Source organism: Echeneis naucrates, chromosome 15 (genome assembly GCF_900963305.1).
Source record: "Echeneis naucrates chromosome 15, fEcheNa1.1, whole genome shotgun sequence".
In the NCBI taxonomy this organism is placed as follows: domain Eukaryota; kingdom Metazoa; phylum Chordata; class Actinopteri; order Carangiformes; family Echeneidae; genus Echeneis; species Echeneis naucrates.
Genome location: NC_042525.1, coordinates 4,842,171 through 4,861,632, shown reverse-complemented (window position 1 = coordinate 4,861,632; position 19,462 = coordinate 4,842,171). Strand labels below are relative to the sequence as shown.

Here is a 19,462-nt window from a genome sequence, read left to right as displayed (position 1 = left end):
CAGTACTTAAAGAAAAGTTTATTTCTCTGTCGTTACTTGGTTATAATTATCCTTTAATTATTACTTTTTATTAGTGTTTTTTAAAAAAGTAGATTTATCAAAAAAACAAACAAACCAACCCCAAACAAATTCTGATAACCGACTCTGGAGATTTTATAGAGTCAATAAAGTCTGTCTATATTTGGATTAATTAAACCCAAAGCGGCAATAGAGAGTCACCAAATAATGACAAAGACAAACTGTATGAACTGAATACAAACAAAGTTGTGTGTGTCTTTCAAGGTGAAAGTGTTACTGCTGTATTTAACCATTACTTTAGTATCTGCCGGCTAAACGTGAAAGAAACCGTTTCCAACCTAAGAAACTGGACACAACATAGTAAAAAAAATATTATAATCACACTGATGGTGGGCGAATAGAGGTCAGTTCAGCTGTAACGTTTCTTATAATGAACTCCTGTTACGGCAGCATTATTAATAAACCACATGTTCACTTCTTTACTTCGTCTGAGGTAAACAGAGGAGAAAACCGTGAATGCCTCACGTGGGGAAAAACTGAACACGTCATCAGCGTGCGACTTCCCGTGCAGGGCTGTGAAGGACGCCAACCAGAAACTTTGGATGAAATAAGTCGAGCATAGAGGTTGGTTTGGTGTTATTCTTATACCCAGTTACAGCTCCGGTGGGACAGTTATGCTTTGTTCATTTTAAAAAAAGAAAACAATCGGGAGCGTATTTAGCCAAATTAACCGGGCTTGGTAAACGCAGGCTAAGCTAGCTGTAGCTCACGCTGCTGTTACATGCTGAGCTGAGACAGAAATGTGACTGGGGTGTTATTTTGTTGAAGAGGAGACTATATAAACCTTGGATCGGATACAGTACAGCCGATGGCAGCCGCAGTGAGCCTGTCTCTGTTCTAACCCTGACAGGAGGACGGTGTGATGGCGCTGTCCTGTTTAACTCGAGCTCTCCGCCAGCTGACTGTCTCTCAGCCTGCTCTGCTCTCTTCACAGGTAAAAAAAAAAAAAGAGTCCCCTCTCCGTCAATCACACCTGAGAACTGAATAATCACAACAAACAAACAAACCCCGTGTGTTTTTGTGTCGACAGGCGGCTGCACAGTCTAAGCTGGGAGCTCAGGTCCCCACCATAGTGGGTCAGTGCAGAGGCTTCCTCACCACAAGCCCCCTGGAGCAGAACAGGACGTTTTGGAAGCAGAGGGAGAAATACACCACCAGGCCAATAGGAATGAAAAAGACAGGAGGCCGAGATCACTCAGGTACAGAGTGTGGCAGAAGAGAATGAGTGGAGTCATATCGGTGGTAAAATGTATACATTTAAGGTTTACAAAACAATTCTCTGGTCTTCAGTGTTCAACTAGTCAAATAAAGATTTGGTAGATTAATTAATGATAAAAATATGATGATCACATGATTTCTCCTGGGGTTTCCAGCTAAATCTTCAGTCAGGTGTCTGCTGTGGTATTTCTTTTGGCTCCCCTGATGCTGAAATGGTGAGAGGTTTGCATCTTTTTTTGTGCTCTGCAGGAAGGATACGGACACACGGTATCGGTGGTGGCCATAAACGCAGGTATCGTTGGATAGACTTTCAGAGATTGCGCTATGAGCCAGGCAGAGAGAGCCAACCCTTTGATGAGAAGGTTGTGGAAGTGCGATACGACCCCTGCAGGTTAGATCACACATTGGACTCTAGTTTACACACAAAGATTGTGGCCATGCAGCTGGTTCTCAGAATGTGGATTGCCTTTACAGGTCTGCAGACATTGCCCTGATAGCTGGAGGCAACCGTAAAAGATGGATCATTGCCACAGAAAACATGCAGGCCGGAGACATCATTAAAACATCTGGCGTTATTGGACGTATGGCAGGTAGTCGATCCAGCTCTAAAACCTGGAGATGATAAAGATGCTGATGATGTTGGTGTCTGTAACAGAAAACGATGTCCTTTTGTTTAACTTTGCAGTCTTAGCCAATGAAGGTGACGCCTACCCCCTGGGAGCTCTTCCTGTGGGGACATTGGTGAACAACCTGGAGATACAACCAGGGAAGGGCTCAGAGTACATTCGTGCTGCAGGTAAGCTTCTATTTTTTTGAGTAGGTTTGTGTTTAATACGCTCTCATCTAACTGAAGCTAATGGTCATCTTCAGGGATGACGAACATTTAACTTTGTCCTTTAATTATTAAATAGATATAACTTTTTTATTTTCAGGCACGAGTGGTGTTTTACTTCGCAAAGTCAACGGAACCGCCATCGTTCAGCTTCCTTCAAAGCAGCAGGTTCAGGTGAGCTCATCTGGGTTTAGGATCACTGGCTGTCAAAACTGTATCTGGCTCTACACTAAATACTGCCATCTTTTCCAGGTACTGGAGACTTGCGTGGTAACGGTGGGACGTGTATCCAACATTGACCACAACAAAGAGATCATTGGCAAGGCTGGTCGTAATCGCTGGTTTGGCGTTCGGCCCTCGAGTGGCCTGTGGCAGAGGAAGGGAGGCTGGGCGGGACGCAAGATTAAACCGCTGCCTGCCATGAAGAGTTACGTCAACCTGCCCTCAATCGCTGCTAAATGACACAACAGGAGTCTGAGCTCGGAACTGGAGCTTGTTGTCTGTTGATTATAACCTTGTAATATTATTTTGGGCTTTGCAAAGCTCAGAAAATCTAAATAAAGTCATACTGTTTGTACAGAAGATTAAAAATTTTATTAAACACAACTGCTTGTGAGAGCATGGAAAGAAACAAAAACAATATAAAATCCAAAACATATTTACATCTATAGTAAAACATGCAGAGTAACCCATATTTTTCTTTTAGTGGTAAATTTAAAAATACTGTCATGTCATTTAAAATAGGGTTTGTGCAAAGACACTGGGTGGCATTTCAAGTAACAGGAGCAATGAGATGGCATGTTGTAATCATAGTTTGACCACAGATGAACAATAACACTGAAACCAGAGTTTTAAATTATGGTGACAAAGTAGGCATGCCTGCTCATTGATCCAGCCTGGTGAAACACCCCCATGCTACCTCTAGATTAAGGGCAAAAAAAAACAAAACAAAACAAAACCAAAACACTTGAGGTTAAATACATTGAAATCCATTTGTCATTATCCCCATTTACTGTTTAAAAGGGCTAAGTGACATGACAAAGTCCCTCAAACAATGCTGCACTGGCGAAAACTTCACAGCCCGAGTTTACAAAGGTTGTTAGTTGGTCTCCTGACTAAGAGAAGATGGTGAATCCTTCAAAAAGCAGGAGACAAGAAAACTCGAGTGTAGACGCAGTCAAAACATTGAGAAACAGATGGTCAAGGTGTTTTCAGAGGGCGTCCCAACCCGCCAACATAAACGACCTCATGGAAAGGGGTCATTTTCAAAATCTTACCCAAAAAAAAAAAAAAAAAGCGGCCTTCTTTAGTATAGGTAGTGGTTAACATTTCAAATATATCACCTCTAACACTTCACCTCAAAACCAAAGTGTGTCCCAAATTGGAGTTAAAATGTGTATAAAACCACATGAAAGTGCATTACATAGTGAGGGAAATGCATGAGAAATACCATATCTAACAGTGTTAGGTATGAGATCTGTAAATATATTTGGTATTTATGTCAAGAAATAAAGGTAAGCTATTTGTGCTTTCAATGTAGTGGATTTTTTCGTTGGAGGGGGACTGAAATTCACAATAGTACATCTTGTGTATATTTATATACAATACTAAAAAAGCCAGCCTATCAAAGCTTGTAAGTCTTCACTTTATAAAAAGCAACAACAAACTCATACAGAAGGCCCTTTGTCCAAAGGTTTCCTCTTGCAAAAATTCCACGTAACACTATTCAGAGTACCATCAAACATAGAGCACACCTACACACACACAGACACACACACACACACACACACACACACAGGCAGTGACTTGGACATCTGGCTAGACTCCGTTTACTTTTGATCATGTTTCAAAAGCTGTTTAATACTTGCATTGGGCTTGACATGACGGTCAAAGCATGTTTCAAGTTAGATCAACTCATTTCAAAATTTTAGCCATAACACAACTCATCAGCATGTTGGAGGTTCGGGACTAGTTGCATGTCCAGCCACAGTGAAGCTGTATAAAAGGACACAACGGTAACTGCTTGGTTCGGATGTGCGCACATCTTGTATAAGCTTAATGTGTTTACAATTGGCCAAATGTGGAACCCTAAATCCATTAATTCTATCTTGTTCACAAAAATCGACTCAGTAATCTTCATACTGATCTCCACAGGGACCACCACATACATTACATGTATATTAGTTTAAGTATAACATAGTATGAAGTCTGGCCAAGCCAAGAGCTCTTGTGTTTGGACTGTAAGACAAACTTGACTTTGGCACATCACTGCAGACTGGAGCAATCCAGTATTTGCTTATTATTGCAGGTCTGTGAGACGTCACATCCATCTGAAAATGGGGTGGCAATGTTTTCCAAATAAACGCTGCTTATCCCGAAATGAAGAAAGCCCCATCACGACACATCAGGTAGTACAGCAGCTGGAAGCTGAAAAACTCTTCAGGACCTTGAAACAATAAAGACAGTTCACACACGGAGAACTAAATTTGGCATTCAGCTGCTGGGGGTTGACGTTGTTTTGTGTGTCACATAAACCTGCTTCTCTGTACGGTCCAAATGTTCTTCAGCACTTACAAACGTGTCTTAGCTACATTCATCATAGCTACCTTCAAAAATACCTTGCTTAAAATGTTTTTTTTTTTTTTTTCTCCTCTCCAAAAGTTTGCTTTCAGTTCATGGTGTGCTCAAAAGCAACGAGGCAGAAAGAACTTCACGTTCTTCTCTATAAAAAAATGACCTTTTTGAGAAAGTAAAGGGACGAGTAAGAAAACTGAGCACTGAGTTAGAAGGATTCCATCTAGATTCACAGCAATATTCCAACTGTCGACAACAAACACAAACACGGTCTCAGTCTCACACACGCCACTGCACATCACCACCACACTCCTCCATTGTCTATAGAGTAACAATAAATGTAGGATTTCACAGAAATAATAAAATGTTAACAAAAACAAAGTGCAAACACAGCTGCCATTATCGAAATGTGGCAAATTGTCAAAAACCTCAAAATACCTCCGAGGCGGTAGCACAAATCTTACAAAATAGTACTTGTTCTTTCTGTAGTGTGTAAAAAAAACAAAAAACAAAACAACAACACCCAACAACAGCAACACCAAAAACATCAAATTGACAACATGAAGCTTGTGTATTGAACAAGGCTGTGAGTCAGTAAGATTTCCACAGGAAAACTATTACTGCTGGGGTTCTGTCGGCTTTTCCTCTAATTTGCTGTAGCCTCTCGGGGTGACAAGTGCAGCAGAGAGTCTGGTGGTGGTTGAGCTGATGGTGGCTGCTGTCACACAGGCTTAGTGTAACCAAATATTCCCACCGGGAAGTGCTTGACATGTGTTGGCCACTGGGCAGCAAGCTGGAAAAACTTCACATCATTCCACTCCACTCCATCGATCGTGACTACGGACAGAAAAAGGAATCGGAGAGAAATGATCGAATGAATGAAAAACACAATGAGCGCAAACTTCAGCTCGAGAACGTGCGCTGAGAGCTGTTTAAGAGGAGATCGTACAATATTTAAGCAGCAGAGCGGAGGCATCGGCACCAGGTGGCAGTGCAGCTTCAGCTGTGGGGCTGTGTGAACTCACCTCTCAGCATCGTGTGCTGGTGCTTCGCCGTGCAGATCAACCTGCTGATACCATCGATCACCTGGCTCTTAGAGTCCAGCTCTTTCTCCTTGGGCTTCTTGCTAAGAAAAATCACTGCAAAGGAAGGTGGCGAGCGAGAGTGAGTCATTTTGTTCACAACTTCATTGGAACATAAAGGCAAGCTCTGCTGACTTTTACACATCAAAGTCTGTTTACTGTTCCTGTGAAGTACTGCAGCATGTGCGAGCAATCATGTCGTTTCAGACGGGATTGTGTGACGTCTGAATGATGAAGGTCACAAATTTGGATGAAGAAAAATGACCTCTGTGAGGGTGAGGAGGAAGTGAATTTACCTGGGCCTGCAGCCTGCGGGGGCTGAGTGAAGCTACATAAGCTGCCGCTACAACAAACTGCCAACTGATTTTATTTTATTGTTTTTATCCCTGTGCACTCTGACGGATTTTAGAGGGTTAGGGTTAGATTTTAGAGGAGCGTGAAGTTTTTTTTTTTTTTTCTTTTAAACATTATTTAGACATTAAAGTGAAAAGAAATCAACAAATGTAATCCAGCTAAATATAAAAAATGTTCCTTCTATGACCAGCCAATTCCTAGGTACAATCTTTGCACTTGCACATGAGTCATATTTTGTAAGCGTACCTTTCTTGTTCTTCTCCTTGGTAACAACAGTCATGGCCATGCTCGGCGGAGGAGTGAGTTCCCCTCCACAGGGGAGACGGCTGACTTGAAGTGAACGGAAATTACTCTTCAGGGTGTTCTTCAGCCCCACATCTCTCTTCTCGCCCTCTTTCTTCTTCTCTGGGCCTTGCCACGTCCAGTAATCCACCTGGAGCCCCATCACCTCGTTGCCAGAACACGGAGAACTAAAAAGAAACAAAAACAGTCACACTACAGAGAAGCTTGTTTTTCTGTTCATCACCTTGAGGATAAAACAGAGTAGTCACAAAAAGCTGAAGTGAGACAGTGGCATGAATCTTGCCGTACCCTGCTCCAGAGAGGGCGGTGGACACGGAGGGAGACTGTGGGGGAGTGCCCCCAATCTCCTTCCCATACGGACCAGCCGATGGGGGCGTCGGGGAGGACAGGATGCTTGTGTTGCCCATCATCGCATCATCTGAGTCCACTGCAAATTTACAGAGAAACAATCTCATGCACAAGATTTTATCATGAAATTAAACACTGCAAGCACAGATGTTACTTTAGAGTGTGTTGCAAAAACAACAACTGTCAATGATTTAAATTGGCATCAAGTCCATCTAACACAGAAAAAAGAAATGTAATTCTGAATATCCTAACCAGTCAAAATGCCCTTCTTACCTGAGGTTGAGAGACTTTGCTCAACAATTCCAACTTTCACAACCTGCATTAATAAAAAAAGGTTTTATTGTCAAACAAATTTAACACAGAATAAACCAGCAATACTTTTGCGTATCAAAAATAAAATCTTACCCCAATAAATGGCACAAATTTCTGACAGGAGTCCTCATCAGGACTGTGAAGAGAGAAAAAAAGAGGCTGAGTGAGACCAGAGTCTGGACTTAAACGCTTCAACAAAAAGATGCAAACATTCAATGGTCCTGGAAGGAGGATGGCTATGGCACATGACTGGCCTGGGTGGAATGGGGCCATATTAGGGTCACATTAAAATGAAATGAATGAGGACTGCTCCTTACAACCAAAAGAAGATGGGTCTGTTTCAGGTAAAAGAGCTAATTTCAAACATGGCTTTTACAGAAACTGTACTGCTTCTTTATCTGACACATCACATCACTAAGTGTTACAGTGGCCACTAACCAACAAAATCCAACCGGCACATTTTTGAGTCCTGGTGATCTTAAGTTAAGTTTTGTGAGGTTATAACCTTTGACCGTTTCCATAAAAAACCAACCAGTTAATGTTTGAAAGTTTGTGCCAAAGTGTGATAGAGAAACGCCATCATGGGATTACCAAAATATCAGCACCAACAGGACAGACAGATGGATCAACACCCTGAAAACACTCTGGCTGCTAACAACACAAAGGCATAAAAATAAACTGAGTGACAGTGAGAAAGTGTCATTTTTCAGAATATGTCAGCTACGACTGCAGCTCCTAACATAGTCAGTCATTCTCTCCCAAACTTCCCATCATGCTGAAAAATGCACAGCACACACAGCAAACACCAGGAGTTTGAGAAAGGCTGCTGGCTCACTCCAGTGCAGAAAAAGAACAGTCCTCTGCAATCTTAGCACCTTAGCCATCAGTGCTATATTGCATCATTGTATTTCACTGCGCAAAGGGAGGATTTTGCGCAGCACTACCACCACTAAAGAAAATAGTGATAGTTAAAAAAATCACTTTGCCTGTTCTTTTGTGTTTCATTCTATTCATTCATTTATTATGACGCTGACATAGCTGAATGACTCAAAAAGACATTCTACTTCAATTATTTGAATTGTCTCCAAGGTTGTTAGGCAATTTTCACAGCACCAACACAGAGGACAGAGTAAGAAACAAAGACACAGCAAACCAAAGACACAAGTTAGGACAGAGTGCAAAGTGATAAGTGATCCAAGTATTGAGTGTGGAAAGGGAAATGTTAGACACAGCAAGGAGGTCAAACCAAATGGAGGAGAGAGAGTAAAGAGGTCAAAACAAAACGAGTCAAATTAGATACCTGATGTAAAAATCAAAATACAAACTCCTTTTCCTTGAATGCAAATCAAAGGGGAAAGGGGAAAGAAGGAATGCAACACTGTTAAAACTGCGTATTGTATTTTGTACCTTCGGACCAGTAGGAAGCCACTGCTACAAAGAGGGGAAGGGTTTGGTCAAATCTCACAAAAACACAAGCAAATGCACACAGAAATGTTATGGATTCTCCACCAAGTGCGTCTGTGTTTGTGAGAAGACGCTCTGATACTTGGTCAGGCCTTCAAAAGTGATCTGCCGATCTGAAAACTGAAGCTCTGCCTTATTAAATTCAATATAATCAACCATAAATTATTTTGTTGACCTTAAATGGACCTGAACGTGCATCTGCTGGATTCATTTATGTCTTAATGAAAAGATACGATTCAGTGAAAACAACTTGTGTGTGTTTATTTTATGTGCTTGCATGCATATACATTCAAATGTCTTCTTCATGCAGTGTAGCTGATATTCACTCAAAGTCTAAATGATGGGCTGATTAGCTCTAGTCATATTTCTTCTAAGCTTTAATGTGTAATAAGAGAAAATAAATGAACATTGACATCAGTACATGCACAGAGCACACGAAACATACATGCAAACAGAAAAAAAACACGTGCAGTCTGTGAGTTTGTTCAGGCTCGAATGATCAAAGTTCCTTTACCTCTTCTGTTTGTACGTGAGCATGGCTTCCGAGATGGGGAACTGATGGGACACGTTGGCTCCAGCCAGATACTGAACAACTCGTCCTGCTACATCTATGTTATCTGCAGGGGCAACGGAGACAGACTGTTAACAACATGTCTGACTAACGAGCTGGAAGAAAACTGATGCAAATACTAATTTTCACATACAGTAGATCTCTAGGAGACCGCGCATTCATCATTTACGTTTCACAGGATTAAGGAGACGGATGTAGAGTGGAAAAGCAATAAAAGGTGGTTGAAGTCAGCCGTACCCAATACAAGATTAATTGTGTGCCACACAGAAATGTGGATATTTTTTATGTCAATTTATTCTGACCTATTCCCTCTCTGCAGTTTACACTAATACTCTTTTTTTTTTTAAGAAAGCAGTTACAGCCCCTTCAATCCAAACATTGGCTTTTGTATGAGGCTGACAGGAAAAGTAAAGGATATAAGAATTACTGATGAATAAATGTAGGAAGGTCATAGATTAATTTTTCTCACATAAATTCATTCATTAACAGGGTGAGGATGGGTGAAGATTAGCAGGATTTTTTGGGCAGAACAAGTGAGAATTGAGGAAACGGATGTGAATAGAGGCTTAGACATGGATATGTGTGTGAGCCAATAATTGTATGAAAGGGTGTAAAATCAATTCTAACCCTAACCCTTCCAGAAAAAAAAAAACAAAAAACTAAAACTTTCATTAAACACAATAATATCAAAATAAGCAGATTAATAATGTAAATGTGCTCATTTCAGTTACTACGATTAACTTTGGTATTAAATTTTATTTTATTTTTTATGGCAAACGATGGTAAAGCTCAACACTGAAACCAAAATAGATAAAAAGAAAGTAAAAATAGCACAGCTCGATCTATTTTCTTATAGTGACGTATACTGAACAAGAAATATATTTGGTTTAAGTATCGTTAAATGTGGAAAAATTCTGGAGTAAATATGCAGCAGGGTGAAGAAGAGGGGCCATCACATCTATTTGTTACTTTAAAGCAGACTGAAGCAGCCGTTTGCATTTCAAAGAAAGTACTTTTTCCCATCCATCAGCCCCTGACCCATACTCCGACCCCATTTCTTTCTCTTTCAAGTTGGTTGAACATTAGAAACACAGATTTACTTTGCAGGCAGACATCAGCGTTATGCACTCTACCTGAGGCGGGCCGTTCTGTCCTGCAGAACAGCTCCCTCCATGCTGTGTCCATAAAGATGCTGTTGAACTTGCTGTCAAAGGAAGCCACATACTTTGCCAGAGGATGAGAACCTACGCAGAGCGAATGTTAACATATACAGCAACACTGAATATATGGAGCACTTAAGGCTGGATTTCCTATCAGGTTTGCACTAATCCTGCGTGACATACCTATGGGGATCACCAGAAAGCGTATGTAACTGAGCCAGTCAGGTGTCTTGTTGGCCAGCTGCTCCACAAAGAACCTCAGGATGGTGCTGAGGTAACTCTGGTCGCCTGCCACTGCCACCTTCATTGTCGGTGGGGTCTGTGCATTGCAGTTACAGCTGTGGGGTTTTAAAAAGTGAATTAATAATAATAATAACTCTAAAAGTGACAAAGTAAATCATGAAAGACTCGTACCATAACAGCTTTAAAATCAGTCTTACTTATTTTGAGAGCAAGATTCTGGAGATTGCTATAATTTTTAATACTGGCTATTTGCAAGCATCTGCATGTTTCCTCAAGTTAAACCAAATACCACAACAGTTTTAAGGACTTTGGATCCAAATGCTTCAGGATTTGAGGAATGAAAGGTTGTCCAATAGCAGAATGAGACCGTAATATACGCAGCTTTAGAAAGTTCTGTTATCACTCAGGGACAACATTTGAGGGGAAACACAGCTGCCAGTTAAGGCGTCGGCAGCACTAAGCGAGCACATTGACATCAGAAATGTGTGTGGCTTTATACGACATGCTCCCAGCTGGAGAGAACAGGTTGACTTAGGAGCAGATGTGGAAAGAGTTGAAAAGTTGTAGTTCAGGGGGATTAAAGAGAAAATAGGTTTAACAGAAGCAGAGAATCAGACTGAGGGAGCCTTGTCTCCCACTGACACGACTTCCTGAGGAGAAGGAGAAGCTGAACAGATGGATCCAAGGAAGAGAGAAGAAGGGTGAACCCCAGTTTTACATGAGAAAACAGAAACGTTTTAATAGAATAGGTTCACAGACAGAACGCACTTCAGCAGCGTGAGTGATGGCGTCCAAGAATTATTTGGCGGCAGGCCAACACAAACATACATAGTTCGCCAGGACTACCCTGAGATAACAAGCAGCAAGATCACACTTTCTTGTATGACTTGTGTCACTGAACAGTGCGTGTCCCTGTGCGTATGTATGTTTGTAATGCATGGGACTCACAATCTCTGGATGCGAGTTACGATGGTGTTGAAGGCAGCCTGAACATCGGCAGCAGAGCAGGTGGACACAATGGGCTGGGCCTGTTCATGAAGCAACTCTGCTACATACTGCACAGAAACACACAAGAGGGGCACGGTGAGTTCATGGACATACAAGAGGCAGGGTTGATTGGAACGGAAGGAGAGCACAATGCTGCATGAAAAAGTGTGTGTGCCTTGTACATGAAGAAATGAAGGTAAGGGGCTTTATGACTGACGTGTTATGAAAAGTGCACACCTGTCCTTGCCATTCCATGGTGTTGATCAGGATGATGCTCTCTGGTAGGCGTTCATCAGAGATGAGGATCTGGTTGAGTTGGTCATACACAGACTTCCTGGGAACCTTTGAAAAAGTGAGAAGCAAAGAGTCTGAGACTGACACAAGTTCAGATGTGCAGTCTGATCTCACAGCTCTGCGTCGTTTACTTGTGCTATTAGTCGTGAGTCTGGGGAGCACTCGCTCTCCATGCTGCTGGTCCTGTCGCTCTGGGCCTTGGAGTTCTGTCTGTCTTTCATGGATGTGCTGCGAGGACGCCTCTGCATCTTGTTTTCCACTTTACTAGGACGAGACATGAAAAGGAGCTCAAAATACACGACAGAGCTGAGCAGACAGACTCAGAAGTTAACAAAACATTTCCTGCTAACACATGACAGCTGAACATACTTTGTGTTGACACTTTCAGATGTAGTGAGTATTGGTTTACCTGGGAGACATGTGGTTTTGGGACTCCGTCTTGCAGAGTTTGCCAACAGTGCTGGTCACCCGTTCAGTGTTGACATCCCAGTTGCTCACCTCCCCGAACCCTGGCCCGTGGTCATCAATCTCTGGCTCCTGAACCAAAAGGAATGTAAGAGGGTGAGCAGTATAATCCAGGTGTTTATCATACGACACAGACGCTGTCATGTCCATTCCATCAACACTAGTGTTTTTCTTTCTTTGTTCCTTTTACATCAGGGACATCTTATACTCTTTCTGTGTTTTCATGTGTGGTGCATCTGCAGCCAGAGCTTTATGGGGAAGAGTTGAAGGAGTTGAAGCAGGGAGGGATCTGAGGTGTTGAGTTTGGAGATAATGATGTGATCTTGCAGCTCAGATATTCAGTTTGAACTGGGTCAGTGGCGCATTGAGACGAGCCAGCTGCCAGCTGCTCAGAGGGAGGCCGGGGTTAGATGAACAAGGTTAGACTGACCTGACAGCACAAACACAACAAATAACACAAACACGTCTCTTTCATTTCTCATCAGTTCAGACTTATCCAGAACCGGGCTGTCTTGTTTGCTCTACTGATCTATAATAGATAACCATCCTGTTTGTATGCTTGCCCTTGCATACTCCCTTCCCTCTGCTTTTTCTTGGAAATCCCATAGGAAGGTAGGGCACTCAAGTGGACAAGTTTAGTGGAGGGGGATAAAAACAAAAGAACAACAAGAACAACCACGAAAAAAAAAAACAAAAACAAAAAAACAAAGTACCCCGACAGTTGTATCTGTGGTGGTGTCATCTTGATAGCGGGCCCCTTGCACTTTACATCTGTCCACCATCAGAAACTCTCCAATCTGCCGGGTAATCACAACACACATAAGAACATTTTAACTAAGGAGGTCAGTTGTTTGTGTTAATAGAAATGACAAAATCACAATCACCTAGCTCCATATGGAAGCTACTCATGTCAAGATTGACCATTCTAAGGATCTGTAGCCAAGCTCGGTGACAGTGACAGAGGTGGTGAGTGTAAATATCTCTAAGAGCTTCAATAAATTTCACTACAGCTGTGCACCAGTACAGAAAGCATTACTGACACATCTGTGCTGTAAAATCTATGTGACTCAATGTGTTTGAGTGCATTTTGTAACATCTAGTTTAATTCATTTCAATATTAGATCAAAGACTTTCCATTTTGCCTTTAAGACATTTATGAAGTTCAACTGGAGACATTTATTGAGCGAAATGGATGGCTATAGCAGCCGGAATGCTCCAGGCGGTTTTATTACGGGCTAAAATGGATTCCCAGATATTTATAAACAGCGCTCCCTCTCTCACCATCAGACTCAACACATCTCTTTCTTTCTTTGCCCTTGCTGTTTCCAATGGCCCATAAATCTCTGAGTAGGAGTTCAGGGATTGCTACATCCCATCTTGTTGCGGAGCATGGGAGCAGAGTTGTGTCTGTGTGCGTTGATGGTGGTGGAGAGGTCATTCAGTGTCGGTCTCTATAAATACTGGCAGGCTATAGGGGTGAACAGGGGAAGGACCACAGGCCCTGTCCTTTTTTACGTGGACAGGAGCTGGTGAGCTGCATAGCATTCATGCTCAGAATATCTTCACTGTAGTATGAGCCTTGGGAATCCCTGAACCACAATAGGCACAGACAGCTGCCAGACATTTAAACAGTGCCCAGGGCCGATGCTTTTACGTAACACTGTTAACAATAAGAGCCTCCTAAGTAATCAAGAAGCAGACTTTATGGGTGAACAGCGGGGGTTAAAGGCATCAGAGGGGTAACACTTGGTGCTTGGTGGTCGACTTACAGGGCACGACAGCTCTCTCTGTTGACTTTTTTGGCTGTGTATGCTTCCAATTTCAGTCTGTGAGCTGGAGTGAGACATTCCTTCAAAGAACGGCCTGAAAAACAAGCAAAATACTTGAAAACTAACAACTTGGAAAAACAATGGGCAGTTCTACTTGAGGGGAAAGTTACAATTTATTGCATTGTGTCAACTATAAATAAATCATATTTCTTCATGCATAAAATGGTTGCTTCAAGTAGTGAAAAGAAATAATCCAGGTCCTAGAATATGGCGTTAAAGGGGCTGAGTGCAGACATACTTGAGCTTTGGCTTGGGTGTGCTCAGGACGCTCTCATTGTCCTCCATTTCTGGCCCGCTGTCACTCTGGTTGTAAACCTCCAGACTGTCGTAGAGCAAGTCCAGATCCTCCTCCACTTCTTGGGTCTGATCTACAGGGTCAGAGTCCAGGACCTACCACACAGAATAAACACATGGCCATCACATCAACACTCTGTAATCAGCCATTTGTAATTATGACCATGGATTAGATAAATGTAGGGAGTGCCGGTGCTGTGCATTAGCTAATCACCTTCACAGCTGGACTAATGGAGCTTAAAGAAGCACCAAAAACATGGACAACTCCAAAAGGGTAAAAATTATGCTATAAATAATTCCCTAAGCAGGCCAATTAAAAGGTAAGTGAGCGCTAGGAGAAAGCTAAGGTGCTAAGCCTTGATCTGCCTGCTGCACAGTGGGGATGTATATCATAGGTTCAGCACACAGTCTGGCTTGTAGGACTAATCAGGTGATTAATGCTACTCCATAAGTGCAGGAGCTGGCAGGGAGCAGATAAACACAGTCTGTCCCCTCTCCTCCTCCTGGCTATGTATTTATAGAGCTGCAGCCCTGCACACAGCCCAACCACAAGGAAAGGATTAGAGACAGGGAATGTGATAAAAGCTCATCCGGCCACCTGGAGCTTCCAGAACCATCCAAAGCAAAGCAAAACTCTGATGGCCTACAGGCAACGTGAGGCTAAACTACTTACATAGGTCTCTTGGTGCTGATTGTTTCCAGTAAATAAATCCAAAGTGAAAAGGTAGAGCAAATCCCAGATCAGTCTGAAAATCCACATGGTTAAACATAATCTTTGCTGATGTGATCTTAGCTGTGGTTATGACATAAGAAAGGAGGAGGAGGAGAAGCATTTACTTCTATAGGTTTCACAGTTCACTGGTAATTATTATATTTATGATGGCCATACAGAGATTATGTGCTAATGGACATCTCTGAGTTGTTGCCCACAAATGGCACAAATGGTCATCCTCCTGATGACCTGATTACAAGCTTTTATGCCATATCCAGAAACATTTATTCACATGGACTCAAGAAGAAGTACATAAAGCGAGATAGAAGAAGCACACGAGCCTCCATTTATCATTACATTAAATGCTGGAGAATAAAGCCACTAATGGATTCTGCATACGAATTATAACTAATGGCAATATATGAATCACACATCCATGAGCGGAGGACAGAAGTACTTGGAGCTCTGTTGCTGCAGTCATAGGCAGTTATTTTACATTCAGGGGCCCATTAGAACTAATATAGCACTATGCTATTGAGATTGTCAATAACAAGATTGTTTTCTCCTGCCCTGAGGACAATTTAGTAACCGATATGTTTCATAGCCTCCAAAGGCTTCAATACAAAGACAGAGAAATTCCAGGCGGATGCACTAAATTTCACCACATTGTGTGCTTTGACACTGAATATAATCTCTGGTGTTTGTTCTAATCAAAACAGGGACATTTATTCTTGCTCCAACTCACCTCATCCGTCACCTTGAACCTCTTCAGTAAGGCCACAAACTTTTGCTTGAAGTTAGGTTGCTGCAACAAGAAAATACATTTTATGAAGTTATGACAAAACAAACCCCTTTGAAAGGAGATAGCTGTCATGATTAAAGCATGACAGCTGCACTCAGCCTTATCATGTCTCCCAGTTACTGTCCACTGGATTACTCATTCACAGCCACTCTATGTAAAGACCATTATAATCAGTCCAGTGAACCCAGTGTTCATTTCCAAGCTCATCCACATCGTCCTAATGGCTTGAAAAAAATAGAACACTGTGTACTTTCTCTTAAAAGCTTGTACTACAAAAAACAAGTTTCCTGGGTTATTCTCATAGTCAATGATTGGCAAACATAAATGTCCATGTAGTAGAATAAGCCTAACCCTGGTCATTGAGGTGGTTCGGACCATTTTCCTTCGCGCCTTCTTGGGCTTCCTGACCTCATCATCTTCATCATAAAGATCCTAAAATATAGAGAAGGGGGATAAAATATCTCCATATCAACTTGGCCCTCTATTTCTACATGTGTGTAAAAAGCTGTTTTGTGTACTCTAAAGTATTTTCTTGTACGGACCTGGCCGTGAACTGCATCATCACTGGCTTCCTGCTCCGATGAGTAGCTGTCATCATCCTCCTCAGAGTAATTGTCCATGTCTGGAGAGCGATCTGAGGTAGACACATACACAAAAACATCTCAATACAGAGAAAGAACTCAAGAAAAGTATTAAAGTAGCAACACAACATTTCAGCTTTCCAACAGGACACGTGTTTCTACATCTTGGAATGGGAGAGTTGCGGTTTACCTGGTGAATTAAAACAATAACAGAAATCCAAAGTCAACCTCATTTCAACTCAATTTCTCTTCGGAATGAAGAATCCATGCAATGTCAAGCCTCTTGAATTCAGTATGGAATCCTGACACTTAAAAAACAAAAGCTGTTAAAAATGAACTTTTACTAAATGATGCTAAATTATGACTTCAGACTTCTGTTCATTTCTCACAGCTTTTATCTTTGAGCTCAAGGATAATTTTCCATCTTGTTTGGATAAAGTTGCCTTATATCCACTCTTATTCTACTCAGTTCTTCAGAAATGACTTGTTTTGATGATTTGGTAAGAATAATGAACAAAATAGATGAAATATTTTCTAAGCACTTAATTAGAAGCTATATTTGACTGATATAATGGATTGAAACTGTAATTATATGCAAATTAGACCTTAGAGCCCTTTTCTCTAATATTCTACAATAGTTTTTCAGTTAGAGTATTTTATTAAACTTCTTTTTTTTTTATGACAGATTTCACGTTAGAACTGCCTAAAGAACTTTTTCTTCCCGTTTGACAGGTTAGGACAAATCAGGTGATGGAAGATTTCCTTTTCTTACCAGCTAATTCAGACTTCCTTTTGCCTGTGAAACATCCTGTTCTATGTTCCTTGAAGGAATGGATGTTATTAAGGATCGCTGCAGAGAAGAGAAAGATAAACATCTTTCCCTCCCATCAGAGTGACACTAGTATAATACTTTGTGCATGAGCTCATCTGTTATGTTTGAGCAGCCTCCTTAATAATATCCAGAACAGTGAGGGATCAGCATAGCAGGATGGAGGCAGGGAGTCCGAGCAGGGCCGAATATTCCCCCCTCACCCGATATTAATGCAGTGTAAGGCAATAGGCCCTACATCTGTTCAACTCTCAAATCAACATTACAACCATAGCTGAAGAGAATAACATATCCTTGGCATTAGGTTGGCTTGAGATTAATAGAGTTTATGCACGGATGGGAAATAGAAGCCATGTGGAAGGGGGGAAGAGAGAGGCCTGGGCAGGAAGGGCCGGCCCAAAGGTGACGGCTGAAATTACAGACAGGACTTGGCCTGGGCAGCATGGGTACAGGTCTGGTTAACGGATCCGTGTATCAGGATGGGAGATGGCTGTGCCCACCTGAGGTTTTAGTCTTGCGGCCAACTTGGCCGCTGCCGTCCTCGTGGTCGATAGGCTGGCTGGACAGAGAGTACACGCTGATCTCTGCCACACGCACTGGCGCCTCTTTCACGTTGCTATGGAGACCCAGAATCTGTCCTCCGTCTGTTGGGTGCTGCATCACCTGGGCACAGGATGATAAACATTGAGGTTGAGCATCGATTTGAAGACTTTAAATAACAAAAACCTACTTATATAAGATACTTTGGCTTAATTTTGTCCCTCCAGCTCATAGTGCCTAATAATATTCTTTTTTCTTGAACAAATAAAATTGGATTTCATCTGTATCAACAATAAGCCCTCTTTAGCTCAGATGGCTTCATGCCTTGTATAATTCCTTTCTTTCAATCACTCAGTCATGTCAAAGCAGCATGGATCATGGATTTCTTTATCAGTGTGGCAGGAGAACTGTAACTCCCTCTACAAGAGCCAATACTGACAGAGATAGCTTCTGTTACACTGCTTTATGCTCACAGAAATTTATCCACTGATTACAAGATGACAGCTATGCTACCTTGAAATAAATCTTGCTCTTCCATTTTGAATGCTTAAATGAGCTGAGCCCATTTGCTCATATCAACTGGTCAAACAGTGTAACACAGTTTGTATAAACTGTTTTGGATCTGATGAGAAGGGATGAGCCTCCAGTCTAAGCACTATCTGGGGGGTACTTTCAATATTTCACTTGATGAATTGCTGTGTGGGGAATAGGTTCATTTTTCTCAAGCACTGGCAGGGGTGCACTCGAATGCAAAGTCCAATCAGTGACTTCCTCCCACATAATGCTCCAACAGATCCCGTATGAGGGAACAAGAGAGTTTGCTGTACAATAGATGCCAACATAATTACCCAACAAAACCCAATAATGGCCAATCCTATTTTATTCATTGAGGTCTGTAGGTTGTTTCATTGCAGCGAGCCCCAAAACACCACCACCACCACGGAGTGGTGTTTAAAATACTATAACGCATTAGTCTTGTTTTGGGATGTCAGTCTCTCATTCTCCCAGGGCTACTCCCGGCAAATATCTTTGGCTGAGCATGGCTGACACATCAGCTGCTGTAATTAGCACTGGTAATGTTACCTGAATTTCTCCATTCCAGACAATAATGATGCTCAATGTATCTGAAGCTCTATTATTATCTTGATGTCTTACAAACAAACACCCAACTAATTATATCTTGGGCAAACTATTTTGACTGACCAGTATCTTACAAAATCCTTTTTTCACTGTGTATGTACTCTCAAAATATCCTGGAGTGCTTACTTAAAACATGAGTGGAGCCATCTTCTACCCAGCAAAAGCAACAAATACACCTAATTCTGTGTGAAACCCTGCACCATTATAATAGCAATCGTGCACACAGCCTAAACACACGTGCCATGCTTTATAGTCGATGTTGAATGGAGCCAGAGTTATTGCTGGTGAATGACCCACAGAATAGGACAATTAACAGCAGCCAGAGGATTCGATTTGTGACCTCCACACCGACAATAGCAAGTAGAGCCACTTTAGAGAAGGAAAAAAATGGCCATGTGGTGTGATGTAACTGATAAGTCCCTACTGGTTCAAGGTCACAGCATAATAAAA

The 19,462-nt window shown here is 41.8% G+C and overlaps 2 protein-coding genes across 4 annotated transcripts in view; one reads left to right on the top strand and one right to left on the bottom strand.

Annotated features, from left to right (window-relative positions):
- Positions 1 to 559: 559 nt before the first annotated feature.
- mrpl2 (mitochondrial ribosomal protein L2) lies at positions 560 to 2,742 on the top strand. 2 transcript variants are annotated; one of them, XM_029520987.1, is made up of 8 exons: positions 560 to 642; positions 929 to 1,012; positions 1,109 to 1,277; positions 1,546 to 1,687; positions 1,771 to 1,886; positions 1,982 to 2,092; positions 2,229 to 2,302; positions 2,381 to 2,742. In XM_029520987.1, exons 2-8 carry the CDS (start codon positions 941 to 943, stop codon positions 2,588 to 2,590), a joined length of 894 nt encoding a protein of 297 aa, XP_029376847.1. In that variant the 5' UTR covers positions 560 to 642; positions 929 to 940; the 3' UTR covers positions 2,591 to 2,742. The 2 variants fall into 2 exon arrangements, with proteins under 2 accessions (XP_029376847.1, XP_029376848.1); XM_029520988.1 differs by having other exon boundaries at positions 587 to 642; positions 932 to 1,012.
- A 1,967-nt stretch (positions 2,743 to 4,709) lies between these two features.
- Positions 4,710 to 19,462, bottom strand: part of LOC115055286 (phosphofurin acidic cluster sorting protein 2-like) — a 38,697-nt gene continuing 23,944 nt past the window's right edge. The window contains exons 5-25 of one of the 2 annotated variants that reach the window (XM_029520985.1): positions 17,833 to 17,995; positions 16,465 to 16,556; positions 16,274 to 16,354; positions 15,866 to 15,925; positions 14,353 to 14,504; positions 14,055 to 14,148; positions 12,999 to 13,082; positions 12,230 to 12,357; positions 11,952 to 12,084; positions 11,764 to 11,868; positions 11,488 to 11,594; positions 10,480 to 10,634; positions 10,270 to 10,380; positions 9,080 to 9,182; positions 8,402 to 8,434; positions 7,195 to 7,237; positions 7,063 to 7,105; positions 6,730 to 6,868; positions 6,385 to 6,608; positions 5,728 to 5,841; positions 4,710 to 5,539 (exon numbers count right to left, since the gene is read on the bottom strand). In XM_029520985.1, coding sequence (XP_029376845.1) covers positions 5,424 to 5,539; positions 5,728 to 5,841; positions 6,385 to 6,608; positions 6,730 to 6,868; positions 7,063 to 7,105; positions 7,195 to 7,237; positions 8,402 to 8,434; positions 9,080 to 9,182; positions 10,270 to 10,380; positions 10,480 to 10,634; positions 11,488 to 11,594; positions 11,764 to 11,868; positions 11,952 to 12,084; positions 12,230 to 12,357; positions 12,999 to 13,082; positions 14,055 to 14,148; positions 14,353 to 14,504; positions 15,866 to 15,925; positions 16,274 to 16,354; positions 16,465 to 16,556; positions 17,833 to 17,995 — 2,280 coding nt within the window. In that variant the 3' untranslated portion in view covers positions 4,710 to 5,423. The remainder of the gene's footprint in view (positions 5,540 to 5,727; positions 5,842 to 6,384; positions 6,609 to 6,729; positions 6,869 to 7,062; positions 7,106 to 7,194; positions 7,238 to 8,401; positions 8,435 to 9,079; positions 9,183 to 10,269; positions 10,381 to 10,479; positions 10,635 to 11,487; positions 11,595 to 11,763; positions 11,869 to 11,951; positions 12,085 to 12,229; positions 12,358 to 12,998; positions 13,083 to 14,054; positions 14,149 to 14,352; positions 14,505 to 15,865; positions 15,926 to 16,273; positions 16,355 to 16,464; positions 16,557 to 17,832; positions 17,996 to 19,462) is intronic. The other variant, XM_029520986.1, reaches the window with a different exon arrangement.